The 14,884-nt window shown below is 49.8% G+C and overlaps 1 protein-coding gene across 2 annotated transcripts in view; it reads right to left on the bottom strand.

The window, feature by feature from the left end:
• Positions 1-206: 206 nt before the first annotated feature.
• Positions 207-14,884, bottom strand: part of TBX5 (T-box 5) — a 39,627-nt gene continuing 24,949 nt past the window's right edge. The window contains exons 7-8 of one of the 2 annotated variants that reach the window (XM_017831322.1): positions 9,591-9,817; positions 207-1,079 (exon numbers count right to left, since the gene is read on the bottom strand). In XM_017831322.1, coding sequence (XP_017686811.1) covers positions 496-1,079; positions 9,591-9,817 — 811 coding nt within the window. In that variant the 3' untranslated portion in view covers positions 207-495. The remainder of the gene's footprint in view (positions 1,080-9,590; positions 9,818-14,884) is intronic. The other variant, XM_017831323.1, reaches the window with a different exon arrangement.

Here is a 14,884-nt window from a genome sequence, read left to right on the forward strand (position 1 = left end):
ACCGTGGTGAGAAAGGCAGCAGGAGTTTGGTGTCCCTTGGGAGAACAAAAAGAGCAGGAGGACGGGAGCGGGGCGGGAAGGGGTGGGGGGGAACGAGGGCACGGGGCTGGCGGTGGCAGCAACACAAACTGGGTGGGCCCGTGGCAGGGGAAGAATTTTGTGCCAATCTGTTGGTTTTTCTTTTGAAACAAAAGAAAAAAAAAAATAAAGGGGGGAGGGGAGGAAGGAGGGGGGCAAGTCACACCGAGGCTGATGCCTGTTTTCATCCGTGCTTTTCAGTCAGCGTCCGTCCCTCTCGAGTGCTAGCGGTGAACATTCAGTTAAAGGAGTCTTGCAAAATATCCTCGCTTTTTTTTATTTATTTTTTTTTTTTAATCGACAGGGGTTTTGGTTTGGGTTTTGTTGGTTTTTTTTTTTCCTTTTCCCGTTTTGTTTTTTTTTTGTTTGTTTGTTTCAGTTTTCCCGTGGCTGACGCTCTCTTGCACTTCTCCCTTGTTAGCTGTTCTCGCTCCACTCTGGCACCATGCCCACGCCGTGCACGGAGTGGTACTGGTGGGGCGAGAGGGTTCGGGGCACGCCGTGGGAATACAGGAATTCCGCGGGCTGTAGGCTGCTGGGAGGGGACTGGATGCCACTTTGAGGTCCGCACTGCCTGACAATGGGCTGGTGAGAAACAGAGGTCTGGTGCTGGAACATGCTGTGGGTGTCTCCGAGCTGGGGGGACGTGTGGTTGGCCACGCTGCCCAGCCGGGGCATGAGCGGCCCCGAGGTGAAGTGGGCAGAGAAATGCTGGTAGGGTAACCTGTCCATGGGCTGCATGGCAGACACTGTGCAACTGCTGTAGGATGGCACGCTGGGCCACGTGTTACAGCTGATGTCCTCCAGGCTGGGCACGGGGTCCGTGGGGGGAGCGGAGCTGGCGTACATACAGGCCTGGCGCTGGGCGGACTCAGTCCTGTACGACGTGTTCAGTCCCTGCTGCTGGGGGTAACTGGACCTGTAGAAGGGATCCTCGTCTGCTGGAGATGTCTCCATGTAGGGCTTCTTGTAGGGGTGCTCGGTGGTGGAACATTCCTCATCTGTTGGGAAGAGAGAAGTCCTGGTGGTGAACAAAGCCATGCCCTCAGCTGAACCTCCCTCTCCACAACCCTGGTTTTACCCAGCACACAGCCTCTGCTCCAGACACTCCTCTCGGTGCAAATCCCCCTCATTTCCCTGGGACTGAGCTGAACCAATCCTGCTGAAACCGAGTCTTCCACTTGGCCCTGCCTGCTTGGACCGGGGGAGAGGTTAGCCAGGAGCTCTGGGAGGAAGATCAGGGGAGATGCTGGAGGGATCCTGAGGCTCAGCTTGCTTGGTGATGTCCCCTACACACCCCACAAGCTCCTCATCTCCTCCCTGCTGCCAGCACTGTGACCTGAGGAGTAACATCTCCCTGCAGACCTAACAGAGGTCCCCATCCCACCCGAGAGGCTCAGAGCTGATGCCGTTAACCAAAAGCCTTTACAGTGACACATTTTCATGATTAAAAAAAAAAAACACACGAAAATGGAGATGACAATAAAAATCCCCCCCTCCAGGAGAGCAGCAGCGATGGCACAGCTGAGACAATCAGATTTGGAGTTTTTCAACCCCGGTTTTCAGCTGTGCCAAGGCAGCTGGGCACATAAATCCACACAGGGCCGTGTGCTGGAGCCAAGGGGAACAAAAAAGAAAAGTAAATTTCACAGCTAGAAACAACATGGCACATCTTGCAGAGCCCTTTGTTTCCTGCAGCATCCCGGGCCAAGAGAAGGAAGGAGATAAACAATTTAGGTGAAATCTCCAGGGCGAAGCAAAATGAATAAATGAATGTGCACTTATTTATTCATCTGCAGGGTCATCAAATGAAATCCAGCTCTGCTGGAATGGATGGCAAAGTTCCCAGGGACGAGCACTTCACCAAGAGATTTTAAGGACAGCGTGGCAAGGGAAGGGGAGCTTGTTCTGACACGGATTAACTTTGCTGCTGCTTCAAAAACAGGATTTCTGGTGCAGGCAGAAAAACATCCCGCTTTGTCAAAGCCCTCCAGGCCGCCCCCATTTAACAGGGGTAAAATTTGAAAGGCTGCCACACAGAATTCTCCTTTTCAATTTTGTTTTTCAACCCCAAAATACAAAGGGAAAAAAAAACAAAACAAACCAACAATTTCACAAAAAGGAGGATTAAGAGAATCTGCCCCACAGGATGCACAGGGGATGCTGCCAGGCTGCTCCAGTGGGAGTGTTCCTGTCTCACCTTTGGGAGGTGCAGGTTTAGTGTCTTGTAAACACACACCCTTATTGCTGTAAACAGCCATGTGTGTTCTCCTGGAAGCTGCATCCACTCTACACGTAAAATAACCCATTATTCCCACTCAGGTGTCTTCCAAGTCCAGCTGGAACAACTGCTGCTGTTCATCTCGGTCCAACAATCCCAGAAAACAGCAGGTACTGAGGTACACACTGTGGGGACATTTCCCTACGTGTCCTCTGGCTTTGTGACAGCACTGCCCAGAAATTCGGTGCAAAACCACAATCCTATTTCATTCCTTCCTGAAAAAAACACAAAACCTGACTCTTTCACTCCAACAATGCAGAGCCCTGATAACCAAGTCACCTTCCTCCTCTGCTTTCTTTTTAAATCAGGGTGGAAAGCAGGACGGAATAAGTGAGCAGTGCAATCCCATCTTTAAAGCAGCTGAAACAATAAGCAGGGAGATGCAGAAATGTGTCACCCTCTCTAACGCTGGTCAGGTCCATTTGATGTGGGAGCAGTGGGGAGGATGCAGTGCCCTGGAAGACAAAAGCTGGAAGCACGGGTCTAACCCCTGCCCTGCTCCCTCACGGGAGGTACAGCTGGAAGAGCAGCCCGAGCTCCAGCTTTTACGGACGGCGTAAAAGTTTTGGATCCCCAACCCACCACTGAGTAATAAGAGCACTAGGGTGGAAAAACAATGTCTTGTAAAATGCAGCATTGTTCTGCTAATAAAGTTTTCAGCATTAAACCGCATCCCTCTGCTGGCATTAGAAATCATTGGCTTGGGGTTTGACTGTTTATTTTATTTGTATTTTTTTTAAATATACAACACAAACCAGTCAAACTCTGTTTTTCCGTGCTGTAAAACTGCCTGACTTACAACCTGAGGTCGCTGGTTTTTCCATTTAGCCCAGACATTTCTCTGCCTGCCAGGGCACAGCCAGGCAGAGCCGCTTCCAGGATTCACCACAGGTGAAGAGAGGAAAACAAAACCAGTCAGAATTTCAGTGGACACCCTCTAGGTGCCCTCTATCAGCTGGTCTCTCTAGAGCCAGGCTGGCTGCTGTTGTATGTGGAAAAGGCACCATTAGTCCACATTTTAAGATGTGTAAGGACCCTGTACCCGTTTCCAAATGGGACATAGTCACTAGTAAAGGACTACATCCTACCCTAACAGCTTTTGCCTGCCCTTTGGCCCCTCTTCCTGGTGATTTTCCCCATCTATGTAACCTCAAAGTGCTAGAGAGATCGGAGAACAGTCTGTCTGCATCATCAGGTGGGATCATGCAGGCCAGAGAGGTGCCAGCTGATGGAGTTACACTGTCCAGGCTCTCCAGTGGGACCTGGCATTGTCCCCCCACCCCTCACAGAGGAGACCAAAGCCAGCACAGAGCAGCAAAAGGGCATCTCATGGTGTGTGGAACAGACCTTGGGTGGAAAGGGGCCATCTTCAGGCGAGAGAACGGCAAAAGGAGAACAAGGCAAACAGATCTCACACACAGTGCTGAAGGCTGCAGTTTAAATTCATCCCCACCGGTTCTGGAGCCTGGACAGCCCATCTCAAGGCCATAATCCTCTCCCTGAAGGTCCTCTCACCTCCTCAGCATCAGTGTAAGCAGGACATGGGAGATGCTTAACTGCCTGCTCTGGGTTTGATTCCCAGTGTTGGTTCCCTGATGGCAATTCACTGTCCTTTGCCAGTTGCCACTGAGCCCTTGGAGGTGTTGGGCATCCTGTGAGGTGCTGACCATCCTGGGAGGTGCTGACCATCCTCCACTTTTGTTGGTGTTCTTGGAAGCCAAGGGTGGCAATCAGCTCCTGCGACCGGCCCCTCGACACTGCACAAACCTCAAAAAGCAGAAGGTTCTGCCAAGCAGGGGAAGCTGCCAGAGCCAAGGAGAAGCTGCTCCGAAGTGGATCCAAGGAAAACGGAGCCTGCAGAAATGGGCTGGAAACTGGCTCCCTCACAAGGAATTTGATGATCTATCTAATGAAGGAGCTCGAGCAAGAGCATAAGCAGTTCCAAGATTTCCGGTATTTACTACTTCCAGCTGGGTTGTAAATACCACACAAATGGCTCTTTAAATGGAATTTTCCCAGTTCCAAGATTAGGGCCGTCCAGAATGAAATGCAAGCATGTAAAGTCTCTGGACTTCAGGGTGCACTGGGCCCACCTCTTCCCTTGGTGTAAATCAGGAGAGCTCCTTTCTGATTCGTGACAGTCAACTTTCCCAGGACAGAAGACAATGGAGAATGGGACGTGACTGGTTTAATTTTCAAAGCTTATCCACGCTTCCAGGGCATTACAGGAGGTTCATCCCAACTTTGTGAGGGAGACACAATGGGTGATTATCACCCACACAGTCTGGATTCTAGCATGGATCTAGCACGAGCCTGAATAGCCAATACAAGGGTGCAAGGCTGACAAGGGGTGTCCAAGAAATAAAAAAAGAGGCAGATTCAATCAAAATGAACATCCCTAAAGGGCAAACAAGATGCACATCCTAGGACATGGAACCTAAGACATGCCAGTTCCTCCAGCTATCACACCATTTGTGGTATGGATGTGTTGCATTGCAGGGAACACGACACAAAGGGTTGTAGGGCAAGGACAATCCAATATCAAAAGCTGGAACCTCTTCCAGAGGTAGCAAGTTGCCAGCACTGCCTGCTGAGACACAGGAGGCACCTCTGATGGAGAGTGAGATCCCAGAGTCACAGGATGGGTCAGGTTGGAAGGCACCACAGTGGGTCATCTGGTCCCACCTCCCTGCTCCAGCAGGGCCATCCCAGAGCACATGGCACAGGATTGCACCCAGACAGTTCTGGAATGTCTCCAGTGAGGGAGAATGGCACAGGGTTGCATCCAGACAGTCCTGGAACATCTCCGGTGAGGGACACTCCACGTCCTCTCTGGGCAACCTGTTCCAGTGCTTGGTCACTGCACAGTGAAGAAGTTCTTCCTCATGTTCAGGTGGAACTTCCTGGGCATCAGTTCCTGCCTGCTCCTCTTGTCCCATTGCTGACCCCCCCCCCACAAGCAGAGCCTGGTCCATCCCCTGACCCCTCCCTGCAGACACTGACAGACATGGATGAGGTCCCTCTCAGCCATCTCCTCTCAAGTCTGCTCAGGCCCAGCTCCCTCAGCCTTTCCTCATGAGAGGGATACAAAGCTGCTGGAGCTACAGTGCCACACAGCAAAAGCTGGGTGCCCACCAGCCCCCTGAATATCCCCTCACCACGCAGGCAGGCTCCTTTTGCCCCAGCAGACACCTTGCTCTGGGCTCCACTGCATCTATCCAAGCTACAAACACCTCCAGCTGCAGCAGCTCAAGCCTTGGCCGACTCATTGCATCTCCAAACATCAGCTGGATGAGCAGCACGTCCTCCAAGAAGACACCCCACACCTGGATCTTGTCCTACAGATTCTTTGAGTGAAAGAAGAGCTGGGTGGGACGTGGGAAAAATCAATTCAGTCAACAAAAAGGTCTGTCCACACTAACAGTGCCTGTTCTTGAGGAGGAGGAGGAAAGGCATTGCTGGACCTCCACCAGCCTCATCAGAGCAGGAAGGAGAGGAAAGATATATTCTTCCCCATGATGTCCTGTCCAGGTTAGGTGGCTGAAGGATACGGTCCTTGCTGGTTGGAGCCGGTGAATTCTGCCACATCCCTCTTCTCCCTCAGAATGCCAACATGACAACTTTTATAACCTCCCCAGGGAGAGGCTGTTCCAGTTGCCTCCTGTCCAGCATCACAAGCATCCCAGAAATCTGCCAAGTGGTTGAGATTGTGTAAGGCTGGGAGGGAGCAGAGGTTTAGAGGGATGACTATTTAATCCACAGGAAATCTGAGGGAGAGGATAATACAAGGGAAAACGAGCCCCAACACCCTAACTGGGATGTGGGGCTAAACGAAAGACACAAAGCTAGCTGCCTGCTGGGAAGTCTTTTTGGGCTCCTCCAAGCACAACAATGAGAGAGGGAGAGGTGGAGAACATCTAGGAGAAAGACAAGGCTCTAACTGGTCTTTGTTGCAGCCTGAAAATCCACATCAAGAACTGAGGCCACTCCTTGGTAAGGTACAGGACTGGAGTTAATCCAGTGCCATAAGCAATCTCAGCATGAAGCTGGGATACAACACAGAATGATTCTCCCCATTCCCTGTGCCTGGAGCAGCGACCCTGTTGCAGCACACCGGGGTCATTCCCAATGCTGTGACCCTGCACTCCCACCTGCACACCAGCAGTCGCCAGATTTGGAGCTCTGGGATGCGTCCTTCCTTCCTTCCTCACCCAGGAGAGCATCACCTCCCTGAACCAGAGGAGCCTTCCGAGATAACATCCCCTCACAGCCCTGCTGCTCTCCCCTAATGTAGCTCCATATCAGATCTCCACGGTGAATCCATCTTGACCTGACAGCTAAAAACAACACTGTCAACCACAGAGCACAGTCCTTGTCTGAGGTCACCAAGGAAGTAGAAGTTGAACAGGGTTCCTCTGAGCTGCTTGAACACAGACCTGTTCCTAACTGAGCCTAAACTGAGGCCTGACCCCAACTGAAAAGGATATGGAGAAACCTCGTGAGATGTCCAAGATGGAAGGAACTCCAAGGAGAGACCCTCTTGGAAAACAGTGGTGGAATTTACTACAGAAGATGTAGACACCAGCTGGTCTCAAACCCAGCTGAATTACCTTCTGCCCCTGAGAGCATTTATCCATAACCACTGCCCTGCAAAAAGGAAATAATCCGCTTGAGATAAATCCTAAACTGACTGAGGAGGAGTCAGTGTTTGGGGAACGGATAATCCAACAAAATCAATAAGATTTCCAGTCCAGAAAATGGACAGAGGAAAATAGGAGCAAATATTCTTTTGCTTTCAGGTTTTCTTAGATGTCGAGGCTTGGTAGGAGTTATGCAGAATTGTAGGAAAACTACGTGGGAAAGCTCAGAAACGAGAGGCTAGAAAAGGAGGAAAAGAGGAAGATTATATGTAGGGTTATTTTCCCAGCTCCAACAAAGATCCTTGCTCGGTGCTAGAAGGAAGTGTCACGCTCAGTCAGAGTCCGAGATGAAACCTTGGATCACGTTCTGATTTATCCAAACAGAATTGCTCATCTCGAGTGACTTTTTTCTTCTTTTTTAATTAATTTCACTTCGCAAAGAGCTGCTTGGCAGCTCACTCCGACTCTCTGTTTCCCATTAACTTTGTGTTTCTTTTCTTTAAGCCCTGGTGGCTGTTTTCGATTTACTGGATGCACGGGGCAGGGAGGGGGGGAAAAAAGGCGCAGGGAGGAAAGGAGAGACTCGGGCTGCCGAGACGAACAGCTCCGCGGAAGAAGCCGGTGGTATCGGACAGGACGCTGCTTCTCTTTGATTAAAGCGTTTGGCGGCTCTGATAAAAGGCCCTTAACTGCTTGTGCCACTCAAGCCATCGCGGAGATAATGAGGGGGCTGATGGGCCATCGGCCGCGCAGACAAGGGCTCCCTTTGCCAGTCTCCTGCACTTTCGCAAGGGCCAAAAGGGGCCGGGGAGCTTATTACGGGGCAGATAGTCGTCTCTTCTGTGACAATAAGAGGAAGTGAGATAATTGGGGGATTGAAGGAAACCACCCATGGAGACACCACTTAGCGGGAATCCCAAAACTGGAAGGAAACCTCTGTTGATTCCTTATCGCGTTACAATGCGGAGGCGAATGATGAATTGCCCTGCGGTGCGGGGACGCGCAGCGCTCGGAGATTGTCCAAAGGGTTTGTTGCCGTTCGGGGCAGCTTGTTTTGGTTAGGGTTTGCAGAGGGGAAGAGGGGCGGTGAAAGCTCAGCTCCCAGGGCAAAGGAGCGCTGGGGATGGATCACAGGCTGAGGGATGCCAGGGATGAGTGGGACTTTCCATCGTGAGCAGCGGGGTTTTGCAGCAGCCCAGTTGTGTCCCAGCACCTCATATCCATCACTAAAGGGGTAAGACAGGTCACACACCCCATCTCTGACCTAGGGGACGTTCTGCTTCTCCTTATTCCCTACCTTACATCTAGCTCAAGTCTAGCATCACCATTTCCAATCCCAGCTCCAACACACTCTGTGTGACCACAACTGTCACCTGGTCAGCTGGAGGGGGCAGAAAATGACACCTCTGTTTTCCACTGTCTAGCTCAGACTCAGGAAACCCCCAGAATGTCTCAGCTTCTATAGCTTTACACAGAAACCTGTACACAGCACACGTGCCCCTACAACATTCAGGAGATTCACCAAGGACAGGAGGGAGATTTCCCCTGCCCTCCTGCCTCCTCTGCCAGCACTTCCCAGCATCCACTACCTTAGACTGTGTGTCTGCACATCCCCGTGCCCCGGGGTTACGTTACTAAAAATAATGACATGTGTCTGACTGATAGGACCGTGCAGGGAAGCAGGAGGGGATCTGCTGTGGGGAGAGGCTACCAGGCTGGAGAAATGCTTGGTGCACTCAAATGCCATGGTACTTGCTGACTTCTGTGAGCTTTCCCAGTGCAACGTAGACTAAATCCTGAGAAAAGGGAATAGGGGTCAGCAGTAACCACGTCCTGTCACTCCTTGTTGCATTCAGCCCTGGAAATTCCCTATTTTCTTCGGAGTACCTGGAGTAGAGCTGATCTGAGGCTTTTGCTACCTCAGCCCTGCAAGTGTTTGTGCATCTGAGCATTCCCATGGCTTTGGGAGAGGGAGGGAGAGACCACAGACCACTCGCTCCTGCCCAAAACAATTATCCCGTCGCTATCACGGGGCTCTTCACGCCAGGACGAGCTGAGCAGTCAGTGTAAAGCCCTCACAGTTTGATCCCTCCAGCTCTGTCAAAGCAGGTCAGTCGCACCAGAGGGGAAGGAACATGGATATCATGATTTTCAATCCCAGGCACCGTTCATTAGAGCGAGCGTTTGAGTGGAATTGCTTTCTGCAGACTGAAAACTCTCTCCCAGCTGTGAGACCCCGAGCTGAAAACTGTGCAAAATGCAAAGTGTCAAGGCATCTCCACTTGGAGATTAACCCTGCCTGAGGGGCTATGGAGGCAGATAAGTCCTCTTTATCTCTGGCACCAGCTATCTTTCCAAGTGTGGATTCACCGTGGGTGAAAGGCACTGCCACCCCTCCAGGCAGCCCAGCAGTGGATTTTGGGCTAATGAGGGTGAGGGGAGTCTCCCAGCCCACCTCCAGCACACAACCCTCATCCCTCACTCATCCCCAAGCGTCAGTGTAAGGCAGGCTGGGACAAGGATCAGGAAAGGAGGCTGACAGTCACGTCAGGAGGGGGAAAGCACAGAGCAGGGAGCAGCCAAGGCCTGACCTTTTCTCTTGGTGCAGTGGTAGATCTGGCTGTGCTCCTGGGAGATCGGGTAGGGGTTGGCAGGCGGTAGCAGGTCCTGGGAGGTGCTGGACACCCCGTTCTCACACTGGTACTGGGAGCCCAGGTTGGAGGAGGCAGAAAGGACCCTGGTCTCGCCACTGAACGGGCTGTGATTCGAGGACACTTTTTGTCTCACTGTGCTCCTGGGGACAACCGGGTACTCTTTACTAAAAGCAAAGAAATGGAAAATAAAAACAAGTCAGGAAAAGCAATCAATTAATAAATAGATCAGTGGATTAATAAGTGAAGGCAGCACATTAGTGTCACGGTGATTGTTCAGGCTTTCAGGGAAACAGAAACATCCCTCTCAGGAGACTGCAGCCCCGTCACACTTTATCCACACAGCACTCGTTATTCCCTTCCCTTTTAGTACCTTTCCCTTTAGATTTGTGCCTCTTCCACCACAACTGCTATTTTACATCCATGCTTGAAATAGATATGTGCAGTTATAGCAAAAACACACAAGATTTATATTTACATATTATAGATTTATAAACTCCATACTGTTTATAATGTATATGGGGATGTGCACATGCATGTAAATAGAAACCTCATTTCTGCCAAGTCGACCTGGAGGTGGATTAAATATTTAGGTCTATTTTTTTTCCCCCCCTTATGGTAGTTGTCCCCATTCCTTTCCCCCAGGGTCTCTCAGCTTCGTTGTCCTGGATGGGGGATCCCTGGACCACAGAACAAGCTCCACTCCAGAGTGCTCAGAAAAGAGGAATAAATAAATCACCAAGATTTGATGCACAGCAGAGCCACAGCCTCAGCAGAGCCAGGCTGGCAGGGTGAGCCCTAATGGCAAGCCTGGATTGTTCCCTTGCTCTGAGCTCTGGTTTGAAGCAGGGATGCTTTGTCAACACTGGCTGGCAATCCTCTCTTCTATGAGACCCTACAGTGTGTTTTGGAGACATTTCTCCAAGCACATAAACAATGTGGCTGGACAAGATTATTCTTGCTCTGCAGGGGGAAGAACTGAAGCTGAGTAGGGGGTTTCAGAGCCTTCAGGAGAGGTACAAGCCTCCTCCTGGGCTGTCTCTAAAACTGCTGGGTGTTCCCTGAACACAAAGACTTGCAAAAAACCAGAAAGATCAGGTAGCACAGCAGCAGATCCCAAAGTGTCACCTGGTTCAGAGCAGCCACAAAGCAGAGCCCACATTCCAGCACAAGGTTTCTCCTTTGAAGCTGTAACCATTGGGCCAAGCTGGCTGTGAGGGACCCTACCCACCTGCCCAAAATCATTATGCTGGAGCAAGGACATATCCTCAAATCCCATCACCTGGCTCACCTGGCCAGTTACACGAGGAGGAAGAGCCCCGAACTTCTGATGACACCCCTTAGAGAGGACCTATCGCCGTAGAGTTCAGAACTTATTTACAAAATTTAACAATAGCAATTATATAAACCTACTCACAGCGGGGAGCTTTCATCCAAACCACTGCTGTGGTGGCTGCCAGAAACATCAGCAACCGAGCTGTAATGGAGGGGAAACTCACCCAGGAGCTCAAAACCAAAGAAATGTGTCTCTCATTGTGCCATGGAAGCTTTCCAAACCCCGGGCACTGGTGGCTTGCCAAGGAAAGCCTATTCCAAAGGTGGGGTATCATCCCCTGGAAGCCCAGCAGCTCCTCCCAGCAGGAGCGTGGCTTCCCACCCACTTGGCCTGGCTGGTCAGGCAGTTTTTTCCCAGAACTGAAGTCCAGGCTGCGAATGAGGAACAAAAGAGAGATGGACTGGGAGGAAAAAGAGACTTATTCCTTAGATACACAAGACAACAGTGGATGCCAGGGTATGGGTGGGCTTCAGAGGGCCTGTGGACACCCAGCACTTAAATCTCCACCCCAGGAGCTCTTGCTGGAGGGCAGCTTTGGTGGCTTCTCAGGAAGGTCAACAGCCATGGCCAGCAAACCTCACAGGTGACCCTCAAACCTTCTGGGTTCCAGGGGATCTCCCAGGTTATGGCTTTGAGCTGCCTGTTCCTGTCACACTCCACCTTCACACAGCGATCCTCGTGGGAACAGCACCAACACGACACCCCAAAGCTGCATCCCCACCACCTTTCCCATCTAAGGAGACAATCCACAGGGAGGTGACATGAGGAGTGTGGCCTTAACTCTACCCCCTAATGAGGTGCTGCATGGATTGGCTGGTTCCTTCTTCCTCAGCTCCAACACTCCCACATCCCATTCTCAAAGAAATGACAGAGCCCCCTTTTTTTTGCCCAGTGAGGCACCTGTGAGCTACAGTGGAGGACAAGAAAGGACATGCCATGGCACGATGCCACATCAGGTTCTCTGTGGGTTTTTTGGAGGATGTAGAGATGACTGCTTTCACAGTCTCTCCCTGCCTCATGGGGGGAAGAATTGGATGTCTCTTTGCCACATGGCATTAGGTCTGCATGGCAAACCATAAATTCTCACAGCAGCTCAGAGGGACCCCGTCAGCATCAGACCCTCACTGTGCAAAGCACCACACAGACAGAAGGAAACCGTCCCCATCCCAGCTGCTTCTCACCTAAATCAACACTTTTTCAATGGAGAGCTGAGAGGGGAGAAAAAATAACAACCCAGCTGCTTCTCCCTTGATGAAAATATATTTCCACGGAATCACTGAGGTCAGAAGAGACCTTCAAGATCATCAAGTCCAACCTGTGAGCCTTCCCCACCTTGTCAACCAGCCCAGAGCACTGAATGCCACATCCAGTCATTCCTTAAACACCTCCAGGGATGGAGACTCCACCACTTCCAGCCCCTTCCAATGCCTGACCACCCTTTCAGCGAAGAAATTCTTCCTCATGCCCAAGCTGAACCCCAACTGCTCCCTTCCCATAAAAAAGCTGCCTGGAAGAGGGATATCTTTGTCCCAAGTGCCGGAGCACAGGTGGAGTCAGGATCCCACTCTCTCCTTGCGCACTGGGAACCAAATTCCTTTCATTCCTTTTCCAGGGAACACAACAGCCTCCGTGGCCATCAGTGGTGTTCTGTGGGACATGGCAGGAGCTGGGAGTCACTCTGGAGAGGCAACAGGTTGGAGACACCACGTTTCCAAACAGCAGTTCCCAGGAGGTATCGCAATAACTTCCCTCCAGACTGAAATATTTCCATTTCAGTCAAAACATGCTGGGTGCTATTTTTACCAAAAAATCAACTATTTGAGGAGGGAGACGAAGGAAAGTATTTTCTAACTAAATAGCTAAAATAGTCTTTCCTTCACTTTGCCCTTTTTTCTACCCACAAGGGCAGTTATCTCTGTATTTCTACACATTGTTCCTTATAACAACTGAGCTCTAATAAAGAGGTATCTTTGGTACCTGGTAAAGCAACAGTCATCTCAAAACATTTATGCTGTTTCCTGAGCCCACTCGACATGCAGTGTGCACACTTACCACTTTTAAATACCAAAGGACAAAATAAAATGCATCAGAATATTTTTTTCCCCTAAAAGTCGTTATTCCTGAAATAGGTGGTTGTAATCCTGGGCTACAGTTTAATGGAATGAAAGGTTTTGTTCATTGCTGGCACGAAACGACTGTTTTGTCCAGAAATTTTGCTGTCCAAAAAAAAAATTGTAGCAATGTAGGAAGGGAAAATATAGGCAATATAGAAAATTATTTACACAGCAAGGAAGAGGCTGCTGCTCCTGCACCAGAATGTGAGTTAATTTTACAGGGGGGTGTTAATAGGCTACATTTTTTTTTTTGCATTAAATTTGTGCAAAAATTAGAAGGAAGAAAAAGAAACTTGGTTGGAAAAAAAAGTTTACAAGGAAGGAAGCTGTCCCTGGTCTATTTAAAGCCTGTTGGAGGCTAATTAAGAATATTTAGTCACTGTAGTTGGTGTATTACAATAGTAGAGGGGACAGGGAGGAAGGGGGAGCTACACAAGAGTCTCTGCATCACCAAGTTCCCAGGTGAGAGGCCACCAGGAGAGAATATTACTTCAATTTTTGTTAAACTTAGGGAAAAGAAATCAAGGATGAGGTCCAAGACCATAGTGAAGGCACTCAGTCCTGAGGTCTGGGCTCGGTTCTTAACTCCCACCTGGCCAAAGGTTTCCCAGACCCACGGGATTGGGCACCAGCTCATGCAGAACTTTCCTAATAGCACATGAATTCCACCTAAAGTTCATCATCCAACCCCGACCCGACAGATTGGGCCTCACAAGTGAACCCCTCCTGCGTTTCCCAAGCACTTCCATCCCAATCAGACCTCTGCCAGGTGGAATTAGGAGGCTCACTCTCGTTTTCTCACGTGGCATTCTTCCCCTTCCCCTGGTCAACTGATTTCCTCGCCATGACAGAGCTCCATAAGATCACCTGTGCCACAAATTCACACCTAGCAAAAAATTCCAGGCAGCAAATTCAAGATGACTCTGTAATCTCAGAACCAGAAACCTTGTTTGCCTCTGCAAACTAATCAAAACCGAAGACAAATTATACATATAGACCTTCACAGAGTGTCCACTTTCTTGCTTATTACCACACTGGGAGGGAGATTTTCAAAGGGTTTTCATGTGCAGACTAGAAGTTTCCTAATGTACCAGCCAATGCATAGTAAATGCAACTGCCAGGCAAAAAAAAACTTATTAAAAGTCTTTGACAGATGCACAGTTTATAACCAGGAAGCTTCTGTATTGAAGCATCCAACCCCTACAGGCCCTAGGCAAGTTATTTTAGAAGATGTTTCTGATATTTCTGTGACATTATACACCAGGGCTTTCCAAAGCTGCTGTAGGTGATGGTAACAAGGCTTCAAAAGACTTATTAAATATCAGATCCCAAGGATCATACTGGTATCTGTTCAAGGTCAAGATGAGCCACGACATGGAAAAGGTTTTCCCCATGCTTAGTTGCTTCCATGTTCTGACAGCATCCTTTGAAGCCCTTGAGCTGGCCAGATCTCGCTCACAACATCAAACCTGAGTCTAAAATCTGATCTAAGGTCTATCTGGAGCTCTTTCCAAATTTCCAGGAGATTTTTAACTCTTCCTTGGTCAGTCACTACAAAAGGACAAATGTTTGCTGTCCTGTCAGTCCCAGCACCTCCACCCAGCCAGCCCAGTGGTGCAGAATCAACCCCCAGTTCCAGATGTGCAAACAGAACTCCGTGGCTTTGGGGTTTATATTTCCCAGGCCACCGATTGTTGTCCTTCCTGCTGAGACTCCAGAGTAGGAAAGAAATGGAAGTCAGCCACAGCAGACATAGAAAAAATAATTAAAATTTAAAAGAAAAA

Source organism: Lepidothrix coronata, unplaced genomic scaffold, assembly GCF_001604755.1.
Source record: "Lepidothrix coronata isolate B3197 unplaced genomic scaffold, Lepidothrix_coronata-1.0 Scaffold189, whole genome shotgun sequence".
Taxonomy (NCBI): Eukaryota; Metazoa; Chordata; class Aves; order Passeriformes; family Pipridae; genus Lepidothrix; species Lepidothrix coronata.